Here is a 27,688-nt window from a genome sequence, read left to right as displayed (position 1 = left end):
GGCCCAGATTAATGTCATAACACTTGGCAATTAAGGATTTATTTTCTCTCAAATAGTTAACTAATTCCTAGTGGAATTAAACCTATGGCTTTAGCCATATTAGCTAAATTCTGGCCCACCAAGCCAGCTGGTAAAGGCAATACAAGGATCTCTGGTCAGATGTTTGGAGTGCCTGGGCGGGGGTGGGGGTGGGGGGCAAATGGCTTAATATGTACATTCATTTGTCTAGTGGTCCCTGTAGACCTTTTTGGAGGTCACACAAAATACAAACATTTCATCTTGAGTAGAAACAAACTGGATTCACTTGCTCCGTTTTTGCTCTGGCTGCCTGTGTAGACGGGGTTGAAATGGGAATGATTTGTGAGTTCCAAAGGCTCTCTAGAGAAATGCTCATTCGTTTACAAGCGGTGCTATCCCACAATAGTTTCTTGCTTTGTATACTTGAAAACATTCCCAAAGAAACAAAGTTGGATGCAGAAAAAATAATGAGAGAAAAGAAAAATAATACTCTGAATTCTGAACAATTCTACTTTAATAGGTTGATCTGCCTGCCAGCTGGCCACAGCGTTGACTACTTGTAATATATACTTTTGGTAGGCCACATTTAGTTCTTGGAACTGTTTATATTAGACTGCAGAAACTTAATTATTCTAAAATTGGCAGAACTCACTTTGGTTACTTAATGCAAAATTGCTTAGTCATCTTTATACATAGTGTGGACAGCATTGTTTAAGTGTGAAAAATTGGGAAATGCAAATGTGCTCCAAAGAGATTTTAGGTCAGGTAGAAAAACAAGAAGGTGACATTTTTCTCAAGATGCTTAACAGGTGGTTGCCACATGTCTTAATTTGACAGGCTAGGTGACTGCTGAAGTCCTTGATTACAGTATTTTCCTGTTTTCTTTGTGGATTTTGTCAGAAGTAAAATGCTGCTGCTGCTGCTTCTTAGACTGTATTCTAATCCTAGATTTTTCAAGGTCATGGGTTTCCAGCAAGAGTGTGAGGAGCTCTAGCCTCAGCCGTCAGAACAGCTTTCTTGTTCTCAGAAACAGACAAGGATGTCATTTCAAGCTGGTTGTCACAAAGATCCCCCTTTTGTCTCTTTTGATTTGAACATGTATCTTACCATACTTGAACTATCTGCCTTCCAAATATAATACAGATTGATAGAGCTTCAGCAAGAAGTGGGCAGGCAAAATGAGTTTCTTCCTCGTATTTTCAAGTCTGAAGTGGCGCCGAAGGTCTCCAGTTTTCCCAGGAATGCCCATGGCCTCGTACTCTTCCTGTGACCTGGGCTTGGGCTCCTAAGAGAGATGGTGAGAAAAGATAAAAGTCCTATAGCCAATGGGTAGTGACACAGCCTGGGGAGGGTAGGTTCCCAAGCAAACATCCAGAACAGGGCCTTATGTTTCTAATTACTGAGCATGGTTAGAGAGCCAAATCAGGCAACACTTCTTTTGAGACTGATGGAAGCATTTAAATCAGCTCTGAATGTCAGTATTTTCTAATTATGATGGAGGAGTGGCAAGGAATCTCCAAAGGCCTTGGAAATTTGGAGTGTTTCAGATCAACCCTGATTCTTTCAGTTTCTTATTCATCATACGTCTGCTTTGTCCTTCTTTCTCTTTGAACGTCCCAGAACAAACATATTCCCCCAGTCAGTAATGCCTAATACCCCTCTTCCTGAAACCAGAATGTCTTTCTAGGTCAAGGTTCTTTTCCACTAGAGGAAAACAGCAATTCCAAATCCCTATATAAAATGGAGCTCCATTAGAGAGTAACCAAAGGACTTGTATGCATGCATATTAGCATAACCAATGGTCACAGACACTGGGGCGGTGAGGGCTTGTCTGGGGTGTGAATGGCTGGCAGGGGCGGGGGGAGTCAATTGGGGAAAAGGGAGACATGTAAAACTTTAGACAATAAAATAAATAAATAAAAAATGGAGCTCCATAGCAAATCACCACCATCCCCAAGGTTACTAAGAGCTCAAATGGAGACGTGGCATTTTGATAATGTGTCAGCAGAGTTTGTCTGTTTGCCAGTTAAGTCCATTGAATAAGGACTGCCCTGGAATCCATTTCAATTCAATAAATGTGAACCAATGCTGACTATAAGATAGAACAGTCAGATCTTTGAAGGATTACAATCCTCTAGAAAAGACAGCTATGTCCTTAGTAATTAAAATACAAGCCACAGACTAAGTATTGCAATCGAAGTATAATGTGGGTATCAGGGCGAACTCATGTCAGATAGCCTTATGCCTATACTGTGAGCCATTCCTTACATGAAGAATTGTCCAGGAATCCCAAAGCTAACAAATTGCTGAAACTACCATCTAAATGATTCATGTGAAAACAAAAAGGGAGCAGTCTAGGTGCTTTTCAATTTATAATTTGACTGCTGTATAAATGTATATGTTTAAATTATGTATCTATTATGTCCGAGAGCCATAATGGATAATGTCTCTCGGTTTTGTTTCAAAGCTTTTCATCTTAGATTATAAAGTCCTAGAAGATTGTCTCTAACTCGCTTCATGATACCAGAGCACAATAAATGCATTTGATGATCATGATGAATAGATGTTGAAAACATTTCACTAGGGAGTAATTAGTCACTGGTCAATAATAACATATCCTTCATGTACAAAAATGTTGCCTTTGACAAAGTACCTTCAGGATATACCTTTGAATTGTTTCCAACAGTGTAAATGGGTTTGCATTCGGCCATCTAAACTCCCTCACCTTGCTATAATCTTGTATTAACAAGACAGCTGACTAAGGCTCTGGATCTTATTTTTAATCACTAATTGGAAGTGTTAGTTAAAAAACCAATCACAAAAAGCAGACTCATAGGTTGCTGATATTTTTATAACTGAGTAGACCAGAAAAGCCTGAGGGTCATGCACAAGCAAAACTGCTATTATGTAAAATATGACAATTTCTGTACCATGTTTATGATTGATAAAGACCTCTGACCACTGATTTTTTTTGTTTTGTTTTGTTCCAAATAAACCACTCTTAGGCCTTATTATGCAACTTGAAGTATGATCTCTCTTCAGACAGTGTCTGAACTTCTTTTTCATTTGCCAGGCTGTCTTAGTAGCCAGTGACCAGTCACAGCAAGATTGCCCGATCTCCAAGGCAATCTCAACAGGAAAAGAGATATGTTACTAATGATGGCATTAGATGATCACATCCATGCTGTGAGATGCTGACCTGTGCCACACCACACATTTTATTTCATCTTTTCAAGGAGATTATAAGGTCTTTGAAAACAGACACCATGTCTTACATACCTTCATGCCTCTGAACTACATAACATTACTTTACATGGTACAATCAGGGCTGATAGCAGAACTATCCAACAGAACTCTTTGTAATGACATAAATGTTCTCTGTCCTGTCTTCTATGGAAGCCACTACACACACATGACCATAGAGCGCTTGCAATGGACTAACAAAGCTGAGGAACTAAATTTCTAACTTCATTTTATTTTAATTAATTTTAATTTTAATTGCTTCATGTGACTAGAGGCTACTGATTGGACAGCACATCAATTGAATCTTCAAAATATCTTTCACTACAGTCCTAACCAGATGGTCCTTTCACCTCTACCTATTTCCAGGAATAGGGGTTCACACTTTCTCAGCAGCCCTACCCATTGTCAGAGAATTCTGTTGGGGCCAGTACAACCAGCCTCACCACATCAGAACTAGCCTCTGTTATCAGGCATACATTTAGAAAGCACATTTATACCTTTTATTGATTTATTTATAGCAAAGCTATGTGTGTGTGTGTTTTTCTCACACAGACACAGGTTGGTGGGAAACCTCCATTTTTGCCTAAAGGTTTACATCTATACCTTTTGCTCTTCTCTAGGGGCCAAGAAAGCATCAGTGGCCACATGTCTATTCTGATTTGGTATTAACCTGCCCCCCCCCCCCCCCCGTGTCTTTCACTCTAATTCTCCTTGACTTTGCCAGGGAAAAGTATTTTTAAAAGGGCACAGAAGGAACTGTGTTCCAAATGGTCATTTCTCCTCTCCCTTCTAGGAAAACCCTTCAGTTGATTTAGAGATCAGTCCAAATAGCAATCCTGGTTTTCCACCGATTGGCTGTAGTTAATGAGCTGATGCCAAAGTTCTGTATGTCTTAGTCGCCTTTCCTTAAATGGAGATAAATCTATTTTTCTTACAATGATAGCAATGGTGTTTTGAACAATATAAAGTGCTCCGAATAAGGTGGCAGTATTTGTGATAAAATTTTAAGATGCAACTACAATTTCTAAATGTGTTGTCTTCCCAAGTATTGAAGTCAGTATATATAAACACCATCATTTTACAAATCTAAAATGTCTGAAGTATTGCCTGGCCAGTGTTGCTCAGTGGTTGAGCATCAACCCATGAACCAGGAAGTCACAGGTTTGATTCCTGGTCAGGACACATGCCTGGGTTGCAGGCTTGATGCCCAGTAGTGGTATTCTCTCTCATCATTGATGTTTCTATCTCTCTCCCTCTTCATTCCTCTTTTTGAAATCAATAAAAAAATATTAAAAAATCAAAATGCCTGAAGTGTCCACTAAATAGGACCAAAAAAGCACAGAGACATTGGTTTTAGTAACGTAAGTCTGTCAGTTCTGGTGTTTTACAAATGGAAAATATAAATAGAGAAAAGGTAATGATAAAAGGCTGAGTAGGGAAAGAAAGAAGAAACAGGACATCACCTTATAGTTTTTAGTAGGGCTTTGTGTTCTAGATTCCACTGATTAGAGAAAAGAAACAACTGGAGAAGGCAGAGTTCCTCAGGTTGATCTCATTCACTCTTATTTCTATGTTGCTGGACTTCACAGATGTGCCTTGATGATTTCATGTATTTTTTTTAAAGTAGCACAGATTTTTGGAACAAGATGGTGAAGGTTGAGCTCAAATTAAGTCCAAACTATATGTTAGAATCCATGTATTTATTTGGTTTTTGAGTCCCAAATGAACCATTTGGTTCAGAAAAGAGCAAAGCAGGTTGATAAATTGAATTTTTTTTAAAGGACAAAAGTTCATTTTCTACAGTCAGAAAGAAAACACTGCCAGATTTACTGTGTAACTACTGCAAATGTGGGTTTATTCAACTTTGAGAGTCATATTTAATCTATTACCAAGGTCTTTAATTCTTTTTGTAAACACTGATCAATCAATAAAATACAGAGATGAATAAGCTTGAGTTACATTTTTTATACTCAGAATGATAAAGTCTATAATAAAAGTCTAATGGTTCAAATCAGCTATAATTCCTGAGTGCCTATCATGTTTCAGTAGTGAAAATATTTTTTAAAGACTGTATCTATTCATAAATAGACTTAAGAACAAAGCATGTAGAAAGTAAAATATCAATAAAATATTTAAATACCAGCTAGAGCAATTGAGGAGCTATGGCAAGGCAGTATCTTATTAATTACCAAAATGAATCATAGGTGTTCAAGGAGGGAGCTATCACTTCCAAGCTAGAGTCCTCAGAAAAGGCATCATGAAGGAAGTGAATCTGAGCCAAAAATTCATGGCTGAATATGAACAGGGAAGACATTAGGGAGCCCATTCCCGTGCTGGAATAGTATTAATAATGAAAGCACAGATGTGAAAAATTATCTGACACATTTGAGAGGCAATAAAATATTTTTACCTACGATGCCATGAGATGATCTGCTTGGTTAATGCTTTCTAAATCAGAAATTAGAAAAGAATGCACTTAGATATCAAAGCATTTAGGCCTGGAAAGGAAGAAACATGGACATGCCCTATTTGATGCAGCCATCTTTGCTGGATTAGATAGTAGGTATAGACCCATACTATTATATGGGGTCAAATGAAACCTTGGGCATCATCTGGTCCAATCATCTCATTTTCCAGAGAAGAAAAGCTTAAAGAGGGTCAGTAGGTCTCCTAACTCTGAATCTAGGTCATTGATTGCCAGGGATTTGTAGAGGAGGTCAATGGAAGTATTTGGGGTGAGTGAAGATAATTTGAAGAGCAGAGGCTGCGGAATCTGATGGAGTATGTTACACCCAGAAATTACGCAGTGCATGTAGTATGAAAAGAAACATCACTGAGTTGCAGTGATGACCCAACTAAAACTATCTCAGACCTTTAGGAGAGACAAAATATGGTCCCTGGATTTCCTTCCCAAGCCCCTGAATCTCATGAAAAAAACACAAAAAGCAGGTGATGGGTGTGGCCCAAGGTGGGAGATGTGTCTGATAAGCCTGGTAGAAGCTTAAAGAAGCAAGAAAACTATCGACTGATTTCTCAACAGAAACACATCAGGCCAGAAGGAAATGGAATGAAATATACAAAGTCATGCAAAGCAAGGGTCTGAATCCAAGAATACTGTACCCAACATGGCTATCAATCAAAATTGAAGGTGAAATCAGGAACTTCACAGACAAAAAAGGACTAAGGGAGTTTATTACCACCAAACCAGCAATGCAAGAAATGCTAAAGGGTCTGCTGTAAAAAGAGAAATAGGAAGGGAAGAAGGAACACAGCATAAAGAATAAAAATGGTGACAAACAAGTACCTATCAATAATAACTTTAAATGTAAATGGATTAAATGTCCCAATCAAAAGACATAAGGTAGCTGAGTGGATAAGAAAACATGACCCATATATCTGTCTACAGGAAACCCACCTCAGAACAAAGGATTCACACAGACTGATGGTGAAGGGATGGAAAAAGGTTTTTCAGGCGAATGGAAATGAAAAAGAAAAAAAAAGCTGGGGTATCAATATTTATATCTGACAAATTAGACCTCAAAGTGAAGGACATAACAAGAGATAAGGAAAGCCACTTCATAATACTAAAGGGAGCAATTCAACAAGAAGATATAATTCTGGTAAACATATATACACCCACACAGGAGCACCCAAATACATAAAAAATCTTATGGAGGATATCAAGGGAGAGATTGATAGCAATATAGTCATACTAGGGGTCTTAAATACTCCACTAACACCACTGGACAAATCCTCTAAACAAAAAAATCAGCAAAGAAACATCAATCCTAAATGACTCACTAGATTAGATGGAATTAATTGACATCTTCAGAACATTTCACCCCAAAGCCACAGATTATACATTCTTCTCAAGTGCACATGGGTAATTTTCAAAGATAGACCACATATTGGGACACAGGCAAAGTCTCTTCAAATTCAAGAAGATAGAAATCATATCAAGCATCTTCTCAGATCACAATGGCATAAAACTAGAAATCAACTACAATAAAAACAATCCAAAAAAATCAAACACATGGAGACTAAACAGCAGGATATTAAACAATGATTGGGTTACCAAAGAGATCAAAGAAGAAATAAAAAGCATCATGGCAACAAATGACAATGAAAACACAACAATCCAAAATCTATTGGACACAGTGAAAGCAGTCTTGAGAGGGAAGTTCATAGTTCTACAGGCCGACCTCAAAAAACAAGAAAAAAATGGTATAAATTATCTAACCCTACAACTCAAAGAGTTATAGAGCAAAAAGAAAAGCCCAGCATAAGTAGAAGGAAGGAAATAATAAAGATCAGAGTGGAGATAAATGACATAGAGACCAAAAAAACAATACAAAAGATCAACAAAACCAAGAGCTGGTTCTTTGAAAGGATAAACAAGATTGATGAATCTCTAGCCAGGCTCACCAAGAAACAAAGAGAGAGGACCCAAATAAACAAAATCAGAAATGAAAGAGGTGAAATAACAACCGATCCCACAGAAATACAAACGATTATGAAAAAATACTATAGACAACTCTATTCGAACAAAATAGACAACCTAGATGAAATGGACATATTCTTAGAAAAATACAAGCTCCCAAAACTCAATCAAGAAGAATAAAATACTTGAATAGGCCGATAACTACTGAAAAAATTGAAGAAGCGATCAAAAAATTTTCCAGCAAACCAAAGCCCTGGTCTGGACAGCTTCATAGGGGAGTTCTACCAAACATTCAAAGGAGAACTAAAACCTATCCTCCTCAGACTATTCCAAAAAATTCAAGAGGAAGGCACACTTCCAAGCTCTTTCTATGAAGCCAGCATTACCCTAATCCCAAAACCAGATAAAGACACCACAAAAAAAGAGAACTACAGGCCAATATCCTTGATGAACGTAGATGCTAAAATCCTCAACAAAATTCTAGCAAATCAGATTCAGCATTACATTAGAAAGATCATACACCATGACCAAGTGGGATTTATTCCAGGGATGCAAGGATGGTACAATACCCGCAAATCAATAAATGTGAGACATCACATAAACAAACTGAGAGACAAAAATCACATAATCACATCAATTGATGCAGAAAAAGCATTTGACAAAATCCAACACCCTTTCTTGATTCAAAACTCTCAGCAAAGTGGGAATAGAGGGATCGTACCTCAACATAATAACAGCCTTATATGACAAACCTACAGCCAACATCACACTTAATGGGCAAAAACTAAACTCATTTCCCCTAAGATCAGGAACAAGAAAGGGATGCCCACTCTCACCACTCCTGTTCGCTATAGTACTGGAAGTGCTAGCCATAATGATCAGACAAGAAGAAGAAATAAAAGGCATCCAAATTGGAAAAGAAGAAGTAAAACTGTCCTTATTCACAGATGACATGATACTATACATAGAAAACCCCAAAGACTCATCAAAAAACTACTAGACCTAATAAATGAATTTGGCAATGTAGCAGGATATAAAATTAACACCCAGAAATATATGGCCTTTTTATACACCAATAATGAACTCACAGAAAGAGAAAGGAAAAAAACTATCTCATTTACCATTGCACCAAAAAAATTAAGATACCTAGGAATAAACTTAACTAACGAGATAAAAGACCTGTACTTGGAAAACTACAGGACATTGTAAAAAGAGATAGAGGAAGACATAAACAAATGGAAGAACATACCATGCTCATGGATTTGTAGAATCAACATCATTAAAATGTCCATACTACCCAAAGCAATCTATAGATTCAATGCAATCCCCATTAAAATACCAATGGCATATTTAAAAGATCTAGAACAAACTCTCCAAAAATTCATCTGGATTAAAAAAAAAAAAAGACCCTGAATAGCCACAGCAATCCTAAGAAAGAAGAACAAAGTTGGAGGGACCACAATACCAGATATCAAGCTATATTACCAATCCACGGTTCTCAAAACGGCCTGGTACTGGCACAAAAACAGACATATAGGCCAATGGAACAGAACAGAGAACCCAGAAATCGACCCAAGCCATTATGCTCAATTAATATTTGACATAGAGGCAAGAGCATACAATGGAGTCAAGACAGTCTCTTCAATAAATGGTGCTGGGAAATTTGGTCAGATACATGCAAAAAAATTGAAACTAGATCACCAACTTACACCATACACGAAAACAAACTCAAAATGGCTAAAGGACTTAAATGTAAGATGGGAAACCATAAAAATTCTACAAGACTTCATGGGCAGCAAAATAGCAGACATATGTCGCAGCAGTATATTTACAGACACAGCTCCTAGGGCAATGGAGACTAAGGAGAAAATAAACAAATGGGACTACATCAAAATAAAAAGCTTCTGCACAGCAAAAGAAACCATCAACAAAACAAGAAAGCCCACTGCATGGCAATATATTTGCCAATGGTATTTCCAATAAGGGTTTAATCTCCAACATTTACAGGGAACTCATACAACTTAACAAAAGGAAGATAAACAATCCATTCAAAAAAATGGGCAAAGGATCTAAATAGATACTTTTCAAAAGAGGACATACAGAAGGACCAGAGACATATGAAAACATGCCCAAAGTCACTAACCATCCGAGAGATGCAAATCAAAACAACAATGAGATACCATCTCATACCTGTCAGAATGGCTATCATCAACAAATCAATAAATAACAAGTGCTGGTGAGGATGTGGAAAAAAGGAACCCTCCTGCACTGCTGGTGGGAATGCATACTGGTGCAGCCACTGTGGAAGACAGTATGGAGTTTCCTCAAAAAGTTAAAAATGGAATTCCCATTTGACCCAGTGATCCCACTTCTAGGACTATATCCCAGGAAACCAGAAACACCAGAAAGGATATATGCATCCCTATGTTCATAGCAGCACAATTTACAATAGCTAAGATTTGGAAAACAGCCTAAGTGCCCATCAGCAAATGAGTGGATTAAAAAATTGTGGTACATCTACACAATGGAATACTGTGTAAATGTGGTACATCTACACAATGGAATTGTGGTACATCTACATAATGGAATACTGTGCTGCTGTAAAGAAGGAACTTTTACCATTTGCAACAGCATGGATGGAACTGGAGAGCATTATGCTAAGTGAAATAAGCCAGTCGGAGAGAGATAAATATCACATGATCTCATTCATATGTGGGATATAATGATCAACATAATTTGATGAACAAGAATAGATCCAGAGACAAATGTTAGAGGGGCGGGGGGGGGGGTAAGAGAGCAACCAAAGGACTTGTATGCATGCATATTAGCATAACCAATGGACACAGACACTGGGACGGTGGGGGCTTTCCCAGGATGGGAATGGCTGGGGCGGGGGGCGGTCAATTGGGGGGAAAAGGGGACATGTAAAACTTTAGACAATAAAAAAAAAATAAAAGCAAGAAAGTCTGAAATATAAGTTCCAGAAAGGCAGGGACTTTTTCAGTCTTGTTCACTGTTGAATCCCCAGTGCCTAGAGCTTCAGAATCTAGTACATAATAAATGTTCAGTAAATAGTCATTGAATGTTGAAGGTATAAATATTTTCATGAGGTTTCATTGAGGTAGTTGGACCATGCAATTTATAGTAGACACAGTATGATGAATAGTCAGAAAGGATCTGTCTAATAATGGTTAGGAGTGTTGAAAGACTAGATTCCTTGCAATAACAGAGAAATAGTTATGTTGTGAATGAGGATATAGTGGGTCAGAGGAGAAAGGCATGTATTGAGGAAGGTGCAATCCAAGAGGAAAAATCTCTAACATCTCAAAAAAAATATGCAAGGATGCTCTCCAGGATATGGCCATCCTAATTTATGAATCTTACAAAAAAAAGTAACAATGAGGGGGGGCAGCAATGGTGGGATAAGGGCCATATGTAATACCTTAATCAATAAAGAAATAAAAGAAGTAACAATAAAATTATAAGGGCTTAATACATATTTGCAAGGTTTAATTTAATTAATGCCTCTGAGACATGATAATTTTATGATTTCCATATGGGTTTGAAATTAAAGAGGCATGGGTAATTTTAAAGATCACTTCATACCCGAGTTTATGTGATCGAATGAATGAAACCAGAGATCACTGACAATAATATTCTCAGGACTTCCCTGTAGTGCTCTTACTTATTTCTTGAAAGGAAAAACAATTCCCAAAAGGAAATAGTGGCTTAGTCCAAGAATATTATCATGGTTAAGAGCACATACTGTAAAATAGGGATCATAATAGCTACCTCACAGGTTTACCGGTATTATATAGATAAAATAAGATGACATATTTTTAAATGGCTCAGCAAGCTATTAAGCCACACACACACACACACACACACACACACACACAAACACCATGGAGGAAACTTAAATGCATATTGCTAAGTGGAAAAAACCAGTGTGAAAAGGCTACATGCTGTATGATTCCAGCTATATGCCATTCTGGAAAAGGCAAAGATATAGAAACAATGACAAGATCAATGGTTGCCATGGGTAGGGGTGGGAGAGGAAGGGAAGGATGAATAAATGGAGGGGCTATCCCAGTCATATGGGATTAGAGCCCATACCTCCTCTTAACTTGACTACATGTGCAAAGACCCTATATCCAAATAAGGTCACATTTGGAGATACTGGGATTTAGAAATTCAACCCTAACTGGGAGAACACAATTCAATGCAAATATTGAAGAAATTGAGGGCAGAGGTGAAGGAAAGGGAATATATGGGAACCTGGTACTTTCTGTTCATATTTTTTAAAGCCTAAATCTACTCTAAGAAATAAAATTCATTGATTTAAATAAAAGTTTTTTTTTAAAAGTCCCAGCACATAGTACATGTTCAATAAATGTTAGTTATTTTAGAACTCAATGAACTTAGTCAAAGTCCCTGACACTACAGGTTTGTTCTTGATGTATTTCAAAACCAATATTGGTGCTGCCCCCAAAGACTTTTTCCCCCACCCACTCACCATTCAGTTTATGATAATTTGAGGGTAGATAAGACTTAGTTTTCATCACATGATTCTCCCCCTAATAACTGAGTACTTACGGTGTCATTACCAAAAGGAAGGGCAGCGTGTTTAAGTGGTTTGAAAACTGTAACACTGACTTATTACTTAATTACAGCAGCATGGGTGTGCCCTGGTTGTTTTTGTTGTTGCTGCTGTAAATGCTCACCTGAGGATATTTTTCCATTGCTTTTTAGAGAGAGTGGAAGGGAGTGGGAGAGACAGGGAGAGAAAAACATCGATGTGAGAGAGACATGTCAATTGGTTGCCTCCCACCCATGCCTTTGACTGGAATTGAACCCAGGACCCTTCAGTCCACAGGCCAACGCTCTATCCACTGAGCCAAACCGGCCAGGGCTGGCGTGCCCTATTTTAAGAGGATCCCATATTTGAGAACCCATATTGAAAAGACAGATATATCAATAGGTAATGGTTCATTTGCCTTTGTAAAGTGCTTTTTCCCCTTTACAAAAGGAAGTCACATCAGAGTTCTTTCCTTTTTTTTTTTTTAATATATTTTATTGATTTTTTACAGAGAGGAAGGGAGAGGGATAGAGAGCTAGAAACATCTGATGAGAGAGAAACATCGATCAGCTGCCTCCTGCACACCTCCCACTAGGGATGTGCCTGCAACCAAGGTACATGCCCTTGACCAGGAATCAAACCTGGGACCTTTCAGTCCCGAAGGCCGACGCTCTATCCACTGAGTCAACCCGGTTCTGGCCAGAGTTCTTTCAGTAGCATGACTACAATTCCCCCAACCCCCCCCTCCCAGCACAAAAATCTAGCTTTTCATAAAATTTTTCAAGAACCCATCTGTCCCATTCATTGCCATGTCCCTCCTTTAGCCCGCCTGTCTCTTTCAGGCTGCTCTGTCCATTCGTGACACTCAGCAGCTCCACAGTTTACAGAATCTCTCTGCCTTGACGTTTCATCACTTCATTGGTTGAGGATCTGTTTCCTAATCTATGTTGCTGGAAGGAATTCGGCATTGACTGGGGCTGGGGGAGGAAATGAGAGATTACTAGCTGGGGACATGGAAGCTACTGCTCTAAGAAGAGGGAGGGGTAGGGAAGTCACTCACAGTTCTACCCAGACGTGGCTCCCCTCATATAAGAACACGCCAGCGATGTTCAGAAGTTCTGCGATATAGGGTGTGAGGATTAAGAAAGATCTTCAACTCCATGCTGGTGTGAGACCAACCAAGAGCCATTTTCACACACACACACACAGTCACACACACACACACACACACACACCAATGGAGAGTCACATCACACGGTACACAGATGTGCTTTCTCCTCTCCCTCAGATAGACTCATCACATGTCCACAAAGGGTCACACAGAAAGGCACTTGTCTAGACTCTCTCTCTCTGTCTCTCTATCTCTCTCCTTCCCCTCTCCCTTCCCCTGAAGTGCCCCACATATATAATCAGCAGCATTTAAATGAGTAAATAACTAGATGGGAATATAATTTTTCTCTAGTTGAAAAAAGAAAAAAAAAGATACTTAAGTAAGTAATGAAAGGTGAGGAGTAGGAGGAAAGGATGGGAAGGAGAAAAAGAGTTTGTGCGAGAAGAAAGCCAGGGAGCTGCCCAGCCAAAGTGCCCACATGAGGTTGGTCAGTCTCCCTTCCCAAGACGGGCCACCACGTGCCTCTTGCCCTGCTCGGACCCCTTCTTTCACTGCCCATTAGCACCGGCCCGAGGTACCCGCAGAGAAGCGGAACCCCCGCGGCTCCCAAAGGCTGGCTGACTGCTTAGCTCGGATGAGGGAGGAGCGGAGGCTCAGAGGATGCTCTTCAAGCCACTTGGATACATTAAGAAAAGTTAAATTGTTTGCCTCCGGACAGGCCTCTTTCCCCATCTCTGTTTGCTGTTGCTATAGTTATTGAGAAGTGGCTCATAGACAACAAAAGGCTTTATTGAAAAGAGGAAAGAGCGGAGTTGACTCTCACTGCACTGCGCTCAGAACAGGAGCCCATCCCAGGGACCCCCAACTCACTATTTATTTATTTATTTTTTTCATTCTGATTCCTATGATGAGACCAGGCTGGAAAATGTAGAGAAATTTCTTTTTGGTTAATGAAATAATTTTTTTTATAAAAAGGAAAGTGGATTCTTTCCTTCATAACAAGCAACATTTTAGAGAGTACTCTTGGTAGGAGTAAGATAGAAAAACACCTTCCAATGCAAAAACCCCAAATAAACACCAGAATTCAAATTTCTAGAAGAGTTATAAGCTGTATAAGTAATACCCTGGGGGAGGAGGGAGGGGGAAACATCCAAACATTGGATCGTTTTGTTTTTGTTGGCTGAGGTTTTATTTTTGTTTGTGTGGGGGTTTTTGAAGGGGGCGGGGCGGGGGGGGGCGCGGGGAGAGGAATGCTTGGAAAGAAAACCTGACAATTTATTTAAGAAGGGCTCTGACCTGGCTTCCAAATCTACGTTTTGCTTCTTGCTCCCTCCAACCAAGTTGCACTCGGGGATGGCTCGGGGCTTTGCGAGGCTCCTTGTTTTCCCGCGCAGAGCAAATGGCTCGTCTCCTGTGCACAGAGAGGCTGGGAAGCATTTTTTGTGATCTGAGTGCAGCGGAGTCTAGGATTCCAGAGGAAGTGGAGGCCTCCCGCTCCACACAGGAAACAATCTCCAAGCAGGCCTTAAATGCCAGATTCCAGGCCGAGTTTAACTAACCACTGACAGCTCTGTAAACAAAGCGAGGACGAAAAGAGCCCGCTTCCCCTTCTCTGGTAGTCATTTTGGGTTCGGGGGCTGCAGGGGAATTCTGGAATCCTTGACTCCATGGCACAGAAGCGCAGGGGAAGCGGGCTCCTCAGCTGAAGAGCTGGAAAGGGAGGATCTTTCTGGGATTAAAACCATCACGGAGGAGGTAGGAGAGGATAAAACCCTGCGTTACCAGGAGCCGGGACTTTTAAGATCTGGAAAGCAGCTTGATCCTAACGTAACCGCTTTTAAAAAAAACGCTGCTGCATTATGTTTACTCCGGGTATTATTGCTGCGCTCTTTATCATCATTCTGATGCTAATATTCTTTTAGGATATGCAAATCATGCCTGGATAGCTGTATTAACTTATTTGTCTTTTCTTTTTCTCTTAGTTCCTACATGTTCCCTTTCTTGCCACTTTGCTGTTTTCCCTCCTGCTTTCTTTCCCTCTTTGTTCACTCTTTCATAACTTTTGTCTATGTGTGGCTCAGCAAGCCACAAAGAACAAAACCTTTCAGAAGCTCTTAAGTGGTCCCATCAATACTTCTAGTCTTCAAAACCTCTCTGACTCCTGAGGTCTTTTTTTATTTTTTATTTTTAACTGGAATCTTACTTATTTGCCTCAGATAGTTTCATGAATGAGACTGAATTTAACACAGAAAGGACTCAGCTCAGGAGTCAGAGATTGATCCGTGGCTACCGGATCAGTCTTCTAAGGTGTTTTTCTTAAGAGTAAAGAGAAAAAAACTGAGGGAATGAAAAAACGGTGGGGGTGGCTAAAGCAGTTCATGGGAGATAGTAACTCGGACTCATCGATGATACTGCTTCCACCTCCTCCCCTCTAGATCCAGACACCATCTGGTCTCCCTAAGCCTGAAACCACGCCATGGATGATTTTGAGCGTCGCCGGGAACTGAGGAGGCAAAAGCGGGAAGAGATGCGCCTGGAAGCAGAAAGGTAAGGGTCTCGGTTGAAAGATATTTTTGTTTTGTGTTATTGACAGCGTTGGCGTCAGGCCTCACAGATCACCATGCTGAGGGCCAAGTGTGGCACACTAACCTGCTTGCAGCGGTCGTTATGGAAAGTTTTCCTGTTAGGCCTCCAAATTCTGCCTTAAAAAACAAACAAACATCAAGAAAAAGAGAGACTGGAGAAGAACCAAATAGTCGCATTCACTCAGTGCCTTTCAGAGTGGAATTCTTAAATGACAAAGGCAACGTGTGGAGAAGAGTTTCAGAAGCAGTTATACTATTAAGATGACATAAAAATGACAAATATTGAATATTGAAACCATTTAGGAAATGGGAGTCTCTGGTTTAAAAAAAGTAAAGGCAGTAAATACCAGATGGATCTTGTGGCACATTCTTATTCTTATTAGAAAAGCATGCAAATGCAGGAATCTGTGTATTATGGGTTCGTAGCCGGTGGGTGTGTTACTGTGCAGATTCTGAGTCTAGTTGGAAGCTGCTACCTTGTGTGGGGCCTCTGTTGTGATGACTTTAAGGGCAGGTTGGGGAAATGAAACAATGACATGTGAAGCACAGAATATAAATGCATATTTTAAATTTTTGACCTCAGAGCAAAGGACAGTGGCATTAAAAGTGGCTTAAACCAGAGGGTCTTTTAGAGAAAGCGGAGTTGGCATTCGCAGGAAGAAAAACGTTAAACAATGATCTTAAAATCAAATCAGTGTTGCCTCACAGTAATTCCAGTGCACAAATGAAAAGGTGGTAGTAAGGGGATTCCTTAGCGATTCTGCAGGAGAGAGCTGGAACTTGCACCTATAACAAAAAGTTTTGGGGTCCATAGGCTCTACTTATTTGTCTGGAGAATGCAAAAGAAGAAGGTGAAATTACCGCCTTTGATTAACTTGGTCAGAGTAGGCTGCCATTCATGAAATGTTTATGCACATATACGCATGGTACCTGGGCTCTTGTGGGTTCAAATCCCAGCTCTGCCACTTCTGAGCTGTGTGAGCATGAATGAGCAAGTGACTTCTCTCTCAGTCACAGTTGACTTATTTGTAAAATAGGCATAATATCTACATAGTTTGTGTGCTTGTGACCTAGCTCATAAATGACCTAGCTCAGTCCCTGGCACATAGGAGGCTTCTATAAATGGTAGTTATTATTATTATTTTTTAACCAGTAGCATTAGCTAAATACGTAAGAAACAAACTATCAGTATAGCCAGAACTAAACGTGAGCTCCAGGAGAAGGAAACGCAGTCCTCATCCTGTGATGAAACTAGCCAGGCAACGCTCTTGGGAAGTGGTAAGCCATGGAGAAAGCCACGATGGAGACAGAGTGAAAAGGGAGCCATGTGGGTGAGGGAATCACACCAGCACAAGCCCAGAGGTGGAAATACGAATCCTGGTGCACGAAATCCGTTGAGTACTTGGGGGAAGAGTAAGTGGGACTTGTACCTATTGGATGTTTCTATTTCACACAAAGAGCAGTGGACAGAGACTTAGCAGGGGAGCGGTGTGTGATGAAAATGTTAGAAAACGTTATCTGCAATGGACTAGAGTATGGTGATACCAGCACTGAAGAGCTAGTATTGAACATAGAGTAATGAGAGTCTGAATCAGGGCAGTGAATATGAAAACAAAGATCGGATATGATAGTCTTTATAACAGGAAAATTAGCTAACTAATCAGGAGAGGGAGAAACTCAAAGACAACTCCAAGGAATATAAGTCTGAGGAGCTGGAAAGGTCTCTGCATTGTTCCAATTGGGAAACTGGGATGGGTTCCATTCTTGGATGGGTATGGGGGGGAGTGTTTAATTTCAGCTAGAAACTACACACAAGTGGGGATTTCCTACAGGCCTTTGGAGATAGAAGCTTTCAATGTTTGTTCAGAAAAGGAGAGAGATTACTGTTAGAGAAATAAGTTTGGGCACACTTAGTATGGCAGTGGTAATACAAAAGCTGAAGGTGGATGGCAGTGATGCTGATGAGAAAACAAGTGTAGAGAGAGCCAGAGGCCATAAAGACATCATGGACGCCATCCAAGAAGACCCAACAAAATCAAGGAAGTAGGGAGAGCATGGGGGCGCCAGTTCTGAGAGGACATTGAGGCCATTAGGCAGCATCCAGACCCAGTGGAGCACACCTCGCATTCTCTCCAACGATGTGGTATTTGGCCTCTGGTTCCCCTGCAAGTCCACAAAATATCTTTACCCAACAAATATTTATTAAGCACCAACCAAGTTTCAGTGTCTTGGTTGGGGCCAGGGAAAATAATGGTGAGGTATAAATAGATAGGCTTTCTGCCTTTATGTCCCTTGTGGTAAGCTAGGAAACCAAAGCACAGCAGGGTCAGAAATCAGGCCGGGCCAGGATGGGGGTGAGAGGGACTCAGGAATGAGGACAGGAAATTGGGCATCAGGCTAGATCAGTGTCATCCGTTTCTTAGCTTCCTATGTGAATAAGGAGACAGGGGATCCATGTGAGAGGAATGTTAGCACTAACTTGCTGTGGTTAGAGCCATACTGTGATTAGAGTGAATATGCCAGGGCTCTTTAGAACTAGGATTTTGCCTAAGAATTTTCCACACAGCTGCATAGTTCATTCCTTCCAGTTTTTTTGTTGTTTTTTTTCTGTGGAAGGATATGTCTTCCTGTCTTTCTTTAATATCAATCTTAAAAGGAATGTACTTGGGGAATCTAAGTTAGGTAGGTGCTCCTAATAACCTAAAATAAATTTACACGAATGTATCCTAACCTTGTTTAACTGTCTGTATTAATTCTTTTGGGGTATTATATTCCATCTGATTTCTTTCTTTTTTTTTTTAGAGAAGTACTTAAGTAAGTTCTTATATTGGTACTAAGTTTATCATTTCGTGTTTCAAGGTGAACCTTCTCATTCTGATATACTAGGTTCTGGTAGGTAAGCCCATGTTTACCTTTTAGGATTTTGTAAAATCTGATCATTTATGGGAATAGTGAAGGTCAGGCTTTGTGGTCCAGCCAACTTTGAGGGGAAAGTTTAGGGTGTGTACAGGAAACAGATGGCCAGAACCAGAAGTCAAGGGCTGCCTAAAATCATGGTTTTGATCTGAAGATAAAGGGCATGTAAGACCTTGGGCAAGTCCCTTTTCCTTTAACTTTAGACCTTGTCTTTCTCATCTGTAGTAGGGGTCGGTGTTTTCTTTGGGGGATTGGTGGTAATTTTTACTTTCCTTTTACTTTTGGTATTATCTAAGTTTCTTTTACAATGATCATATATTACTCAAGTTAAAAACAATAAGGCAATTTTTTTTTTTTTGAAAATGTGATTCTATGATCCTACAGATTATGCTTAAGAAGATTTAACTTTCCTTTGGATTTATGGAAATAAAGAAAGAACTCAACCCCAATCTGGAATGGTGGTGGAGTAAATTAGCAAAAATAGAGTGGCCCCCAAGGCTCAGAGCTGCAGGTTCATTTATTCACACACTCATTCAACAAATTTTTATTGGGCATCTACTCGGCTCCAAGTTCTATTTTGAGCACTGAGGACAGAGCAACAGAATGACAGAATTGGGAAGAGTGTGCTTAATGCTTTTCAACCTTTATAAAACCAAGTGGTGATCAAGAAACTACATTTTTATATATTTAAATATAATATGGCCCTGGCCAGTGTGGGTCAGTTGGTTAAGTGTCACCCTATGTACTGAGAGGTTGCATGTTCCATTCCCAGTTGGGGCACATACTTGAGTTGTGGGCTTGATCCTCTGTAGGGGGTGTGCATAAGGTGGTCAATGGATGTTTCTCTCTCCCCCTCACCCTTCCTCTAAAATCAATAAAAACAAATATATGTGCTGTACCCCTGTAGACTGTGTGGGGGAAGAGAGACTGTGATTTTCCATCTGTTACCCACAAAGGCTTTCCAAATAAAAATGCCCTGTTATTTTAATTAGTTGTTATTGAGTTTGACTAGCAGGTGCAGTTCTACTTTGCAATGATAAATAATTTAAAACTTGTACTCTCACCAGATGTTATAACCACAAGTTAAAATAAGCCAGACTCTCATACATGTTATTCCTCAGAAACAGATCTTCATGCCATGCTGGCTTTCATGTGCTTGGCAATTACTCACCGCATCACGGCTGCCCTGAGACTGGTGTACACACACCTCGTTCTGAGGGTTACAGCCCAGTCCATTTCAAATCATCCAGTTTTCCATAACCTAGACTGCAAACCTAGTTAATAAAACCATCTTCCCTTTGTCCTGAGCCTTAGCCTGTGCATCTTTCTGATATTCGTCTTGTCCTGTCCTTCATTTGGCTCTCCCACTGAGTCCTTCAGATGAGGATTTTAGATTGGTAGAAGGTACTTCATTCGGTCATCAAAAATATATATATCGAATACCTACAAAGTACAAGAGACTGTACTGACCCATAGGGATGAGTCATTCAGTCATCAAAAATATATATATCGAATACCTACAAAGTACAAGAGACTGTACTGACCCATAGGGATGAGTGGACAGTCCAGGCAATGTCCCAGTAGTCACCAAGCTCATATTCTAGGTGGATCAGAACTTTGTAGCAGTGATTTTCAACCTTTTTAATCTCATGGCACACATTAACTAATTGCTAAAATTCTGTGGCCCACCAGTAAATATACATTTTTTGCTGATCTGACAAAAAAAAATAGTATTGTTTAGCTGTTGTCATTTTTTTATAAATAGACAATCTAAGGGAAAAGAGTTTAGTACCCCTGCCTAAGTAGTCAGGTATTACGTTTTTTAAAAATTCTTGTGGCACACCAGTTGGAAATCACTGCTTTAGAGCAATCTTTACCAAAAGAGATTGAAAAAAGTTGGCAAAAAGACACTATTTGTACACATCTCAAATTGAACTATATTTTTAAATCAATTACGTATTTGAAGATACAAAGAACTAACTAGTTTTGCTGTTTATTATTCTTCACCTATCTCATGGGAAGAAAACATTAATAGGTATATTCTGCTTCCCCTTCTGTTACTGTGCTTTATCTAAATCCCTCTCCACCTTTGTCTCTGTATTTCTCAGTGCATCTTAATGTATGTTGCTCTGGTCCATGTGCATCTTCAACACTTGATTGACTTGTTTTCATATGTCCTCCCATCCTTGCACCTAATCTGTCTGCTCTGGATTATGTAGGCACATGCTTTTGTATCCTCAAGGAATACTTCTGGTAGGGGAAGGAGGAACAAGTTCAAAGGGCTCAAATTCACCTCTCTTCCTAGTCAACAAGTACAAAAGCATGCTAGGCCTTTTATGTGTATCTGCAAAGATGAACTGATCACAGCACCAACAATAGGTATGTCTGAATAGAACATATATGTTCTATATAATTGAAGGAACACAGAGAATCATAATGGTGGGAAGTAGTAAAAAGCTTACCATTAAAAGCTTTTTGGGCTATTGCATTAGGAGCTATGCTCTCAAATACCAGATCCGCCATTTTCCTCATCTATAAAATGGGAAAAAATAATAGTACCCATCTTATAGGAGTTCTGTGAGGATAAAAAGAGATAATACGTGAAAGTAGTAACAATGCTAATAATCTAGTGTTTATTAGATAATTGTTATATATTATATATGTAATATTATACATGATATATTATATAATGTATTATATATTATGTAATTATTATTGAATTATTACTGTGATTTATTATTTATTTACTAGAGGCCCAGTGCATGAAATACATGCATGGGTAGGGTCCCTAGCCCTGGCCAGCGATCAGGGCCGATCTGTGGGGCGATTGGGGGGGCCCCACTGACAACCACCTTGGCTGGCCTGGTGCAGCCCACTCACCGGCCCCGCCTCCCACCGCCATGGCTGGTAGGGGCCTGCGGGCTGGGGGCAGTTCCTGCATTGAGCGTCTGCCCCCTGGTGGTTAGTGCATGTCATAGCAACTGGTCATTCTGCCGTTCAGTCAATTTGCATATTAGGGTTTTATTATATAGGATTCAATAAATATCACTATTAATATTACTATAACCTATTTTGATTCCCTGCAACACACAAATAATTAAAGATATGTTTTTCTATTTATCATAAAACAAAACAAAACATGAAGGTTTTCACCCTGGCCAGTTTTGCTCAGTGGTTAGAGCATCAGCCCTCTGACCGAGGGGTCATGGGTTAGATTCCTGGTCAAGGGCACATACCTCTGTTGCAGCTTTGATCCCTGGCCCTGGTCAGAGCACACACAGGAGGCAACCAGTAGATGTGTCTCTCTTACATTGATGTTTCTCTCTCTCCCCCATTCCTAGCTCCCTTTCACTCTCTAAAGATTAATGGGGAAAAATATCCCCCTGTGAGGATTAAAAAAACATGAAGGTTTTCTTTCTCTACTTATCAGAGATACTAGAGTTTAAGAAGATGAAGAGCAGGAATTTGCTATTGAGTGAAGTTTTGAGTGGGTGTGATTGGTAACCAGTCAGGGGAAGGACTGCAATGTCTCAGCTAGAAGAGTTCACACCACTTCAAGTTGGCCAAAGAGATGTGTGAGCTCTGGCGTATCTGCCGGGAACCTGCAGTGCCGTTTTATCCATGAAGAGACCTTGAGTCACACATGCTACTGCTCCCAGTGCTGGGTTTGCTTTCACAACAAGCAGCTCTCTCACTTTTCAAGATGTGAACTCATTACATTCCCAGCTCATGCTCTCCACACCCAAAGTGAGTTCCTCTTTCTGGTCAGAAGAAAGGGTCCTATTGTAGAATTGGGTTATCTGATTCAGAGGCTCACAGGCATAAGTCAAGGGAATGAAAACACTCTCGCTGTTGTCATCATTCATACATTTTTATGTGCCTCTGAAATACTGATGGTTAGACATTCAAAAGTAAACATTTATACTACACTAGAAAAACAACAACAATTTTCAAAAATCCATTGGGTCTAAGTTGTCCTTTCACCAAAAATTTTTACATGATTTAATAGCATGGCCAAGCAATGATTATGCAGCATGCATGCACACACAAAAACATTTTAGTCACCATGCTTGAAACTGTGACCTTGAAACTGTAAATCAAAATCTTTTCACGTGCAATGTTTTGTTATTCCGTAATCAGAAAATTATTTTCCATTTGGAAGTTAATAAAATATTCCTTTAATTTATTTTTATTTTTTTAAATATATTTTATTGATTTTTTTTTTAATGAATCTTTATTGTTCAGATTACAATTGTTTCTCCTTTTTCCCCACATATCTCCCCACCACCCAGTTCCTACCCCCCCTCTTCCCTTACCTCCCCCCGCGCTGTCCTTATCCATAGATGTATGATTTTTGTCCAGTTTCTTCCCATACTCCCCACACAGACACCCTTTTCCCCCTGAGAATTATCAATCCACTCCCATTCTATGCCTCTGATTCTATTAAGTTCACCAGTTTATTCTGTTCCTCAGATTTTTAATTCACTTGACTTTTAGATTCACTTGTTGATAGATATGTATTTGTTGTTCATAATTTTTATCTTTCTTCTTCTTTTTCCTCTTTTTAAAGAATACCTTTCAGCATTTCATATAATGCTGGTTTGGTGGTGATGAACTCCTTTAGCTTTTTCTTATCTGTGAAGCTCTTTATCTGCCCTTCAATTCTGAATGATAACTTTGCTGGGTAGAGTAGTCTTGGTTGTAGGTTCCTGCTATTCATCACTTTGAATATTTCTTGCCACTCCCGTCTGGCCTGCATGGTTTCTGTTGAGAAATTAGCTGATAATCGTATGGGAGCTCCCTTGTAGGTAACTAACTGCTTTTCTCTTGCTGCTCGTAAGATTCTCTCTTTGTCTTTTGCTCTTGGCATTTTAATTATGATGTGTCTTGGTGTGGTCCTCTTTGGATCCCTTTTGTTTGGGGTTCTGTGCGCTTCCTGGACTCGTAAGTCTATTTCTTTCATCAGGTGGGGGAAGTTTTCGTTCATTATTTCTTCAAATAGGTTTTCAGCATCTTGCTCTCTCTCTTCTTCTGGTACCCCCATAATTCTGATGTTGGTTCGCTTGAAGTTGTCCCAGAGGCTTCTTACACTATCTTCAACTTTCTGAATTCTCTTCTCTTCATGCTTCTCTGGAGGAGTGTCCTTGGCCTCTTTGTATTCCAAATCTTTGAGTTGATTCTTGCAATCCTCTAGTCTGCTTTTGGGTCTCTGTATAATATTTTTTATCTCAGTCAGTGTATGTTTAATTTCTAGTTGGTCCTTTTTCATATCCTCAAGGGTCTCATTGAATTTATCGGCCTTTTCCATGAAATTCTTGAAAAACCTTATAACCGTGGTTTTGAACTCTATGTCCAGTCGCTTATTCTCCTCCATTTCTTTGGTTTGTGATCTGTTTCCTTGCTTTCTCATATTCTCTGCTTCCCTGAGTTGGTAGGGTAGTTTTGTCTACTAGGTGTCCTATTGGTTCAACGGGTCAGCCTCCCAGTTACTTGAGGTGGACACTCTTGGTGTACCCTTGTGTACTGTGTGTCCCCCAGCAGGAGCTAAAGCAAGGGCTAGTTTTCTCCTCCTTTGCTTGGGCGGTTTTGGAGCAGTCTGACTGGAGCTGTAGTTGGTTAAGCTGCCACAGAACAGGCCATTTATATGCAAAAGCCGCTGTGTGGAGCCTGGGCGGGTTTGTAGAATGTGCGGGGCGGGGCCTCAGGGCGGGGCGGGGCCTCAGGGCGTCACTAGGCTGGGGCGTGGCCAACTCAGCCGTCTTTGCCTTTCCTGTTTCCAAGTCCCTGCGCCCCGCGCACCAGGCAGTAAACAATGATTGCTGGGCGCACCTCTGCAAAAAAGTCACTCTCACTTTCCGACCTGATGGCCGAGAGTCCAGCTTCTCCCCGTAGGCGTCTGGGTCCCCCGAGTGTCCCCAGAAACTGGATTTCAGAGTGATCGGGAGCTTGTCTCCCTGCGGGTTGAAGAAAAGCCGCGCACCCAGCCACCCGCCGCCGGCCCGATTCGCGTGCCTCCGTACCTCAGCTTTTCAGCGATTGTGCTTCTTTCTCTTCTCAGCTGTAAATCTTCCACTCAGTCAGCTTTCCCGTGGTTCTGGGTGGTAGACGTTTTTGTCTTTTAGTTGTGTTTTTGAAATTGTTGTGTGAGGCAGCAGATTAGTTGTTTAACTATGCCGCCATCTTGGTTCCTCCCTATTTTATTGATTTCTTATAGAGAGGAATGGAGAGGGATAGAGAGTTAGAAACATCGATGAGAGAGAAACATCGATCAGCTGCCTCTTGCACACCCCCTACTGGGGATGTGCCTGCAACCAAGGTACATGCCCTTGACCGGAATCGAACCCGGGACCCTTGAGTCCGAAGGCCGACGCTCTATCCACTGAGCCAAACCGGTTTCGGCAATAAAATATTCCTTTAAAACTGTCTAAATTATTAGAGTAGCTAAATTTGTTCAAAACTTCCCTTCAGACCAATTTTCACTGACCTAACAATTCCTCTGGTCCTAAAAGCACCCACTTTATGGTGATCAGTGGAGCACCAGGAGTCCAGGACCCACCCAAGGTGACCTTCATTTAATAAAAATTGAAAATCTAGATTAAGTACCTTACATGCTGGCCCATAACTTCATTCCTAGCTGGAAAAAAATGTGGCGTACCTATGAATTAACACACTCACAGTTTGAAGCAGCCGTGAATTTTTTTTTTTTTTTTACAGTCTGTATATGTGACACTTATAATTATCAATCTTCCATCACCTGAAGAAAGGCAGGATGATGTGTTGTGTGTGGATGACGAAGCCTAACAGACCTGGATTTGAATCCTGAATTTGGCAACCTACTAGTTGGGTGACCTTGTGTCAAATTACTTAAACATCTCTTGCTTCTATTTCTTTATGTAAAACAATGCAAATAATTATTCTGCCTCACAAAGTCATTGTGAAAGTTAAGGTAGTTAACCCACACAGAGAAATTAACCCAATGGCTGACACGTAGCACCTGCTCAACAAATGTTTAATGTTGTTATTAAAACCATATTTGATACAAAATAATATTTTACAGATTTTGGACTTGTATTCATTTGTCAATTCAGTCATAATTTGCTTCATCCTCAGTACAAAGCTTCTTTCCTACATTGATCTTGATACATACTAAGATGTTTCTATTAAGGTTGGGAAAGAGTTAAATCTTTTGGTCACATCTAAGTGGACCACACCAATATAATTGGCATATGAGGATTTTAAAAATCACATATTGTAACCATGTGGTTAATGTCTAACTCATCAATGATTATACCATTTACTTTAAATATAGTATATAAACATAAATCAGAATTTCACCTGAAGAGTGCAATTCAGCAAAAATAGTTCGTTCTTAAGTGGAAAAAAGTATCGGGCAGATTTTTCATCGAGTGTTGGAAAGTAAAGGGACCATTATTTGTTTAGCATCAACCAAGTGCTGGGAGAGATGATGCACTTTATATCATTTAATTGTCAGAACAACCCTATGCCTTTATGTTAGTCTCCTCAGGCTCCTCTAACAGAATGCCATAGACTGAGTGACATAAATAACAGGAATGTATTCCTCATGCTTCTGGAGGCTGGGAAGTCCAAGGTGCTGACAGACTCAGTGTCTGGTGAGGGTCCACTAACTGGTGCATAGACAGCTATCTTTTCACGGTGTCCTCTCTTGGCCAAGACACAAGGGAGCTCTCTGGAGTCTCTTTTATAAGGGCACTTATTCCGCCTGATCACCTCCCAAAAGGTCATACCTCCTGGAACCATCACATTGGAGGTCTGTTTTTAACATATGAACTTGGGGGGACACAAACATTCAGTCCACAGCAGACATGGCTATTTTTAACCCTATTTTACAGTTGAGGAATCTACAGGTCTGAAAGATTAATTAACATATCTACCTTCGTATCGCTAGGGAGTGCAATCTGGTTTGCCTATCCCAAATCTCAAAACCTTTCCGTTATAATAAATTGATCAACAGAATTTTTCCTTGGTTTTCTTGGTTAAAGGTTCCAAGTAACTCCCTAAGATGGGAAAAAATAATTTAAAGCAATTTTGTGGCCACAGACTAAATGAAGCCATTGGGCTTAATTGAACTGTTCTTTATGCTCATTCAGGTAAATTGCTTGCATGTGTAGACACAGTCATTGTTTTGTCTACCCTCAAAAAATCCCCCATGATATTCCCATTTCACAGAAAAACAGAGAAGATCAAGTTTCCTCAAGCCGAAGAAGGCTGTTGGCATAACTGTTCTTGGCTTTGCTCTGGATTTCTCTCAGTAAGACTGGATTCACCATTAGGACAGGGACTTAATCACTGTCACATCATCACTCATAAAGGCTTAAGGCTGTCAATGACCTTATAGGTAATCTTCTGCAGTGGAGTGCTGCTTTTTCATTTTGGGACCACACACTACTTTGAGTCTCTGATGAAAGCCATAGACTCTCCTCCAAGAAACACGCACACATGCACCCACAAAAATTGGCCCTTATTTTCAGTGATGTCATGGACCTCCATCCACAGACCTTTGGGGGGGCCCATGAACTCTGGGCCAAGAATTCTTGATCTAATAAATTTTATAAGTTTCATTTTACATATGAAGAAACTTAAGTCTAGGGATGGTGACCTATTCAAGATAAGCAGAGGCAGCTAAGCTGAGGCAGAGCCTGCCTGCACAGAGCAGACCCTGAATGAATGGATCTGTCAAGATAAAAATGCAGGATAGTTTGGTATCTAACATATCAAGGCCCTTTTCTCAATAATCTATATATCTATCATTCAAT

At 40.1% G+C, this 27,688-nt stretch overlaps 1 protein-coding gene across 2 annotated transcripts in view; it reads left to right on the top strand.

Moving 5' to 3' along the window:
• The window catches only part of CALD1 (caldesmon 1), a 213,557-nt gene that overhangs the window by 78,113 nt on the left and 107,756 nt on the right, over positions 1-27,688 (top strand). For both annotated transcript variants that reach the window (XM_028159073.2, XM_028159068.2), the window contains exon 3: positions 15,828-15,939. In XM_028159073.2, coding sequence (XP_028014874.2) covers positions 15,869-15,939 — 71 coding nt within the window. In that variant the 5' untranslated portion in view covers positions 15,828-15,868. The remainder of the gene's footprint in view (positions 1-15,827; positions 15,940-27,688) is intronic.

Source organism: Eptesicus fuscus, chromosome 14 (genome assembly GCF_027574615.1).
Source record: "Eptesicus fuscus isolate TK198812 chromosome 14, DD_ASM_mEF_20220401, whole genome shotgun sequence".
NCBI classification, from domain to species: domain Eukaryota; kingdom Metazoa; phylum Chordata; class Mammalia; order Chiroptera; family Vespertilionidae; genus Eptesicus; species Eptesicus fuscus.
This window is presented reverse-complemented; position numbering and strand designations above follow the sequence as displayed.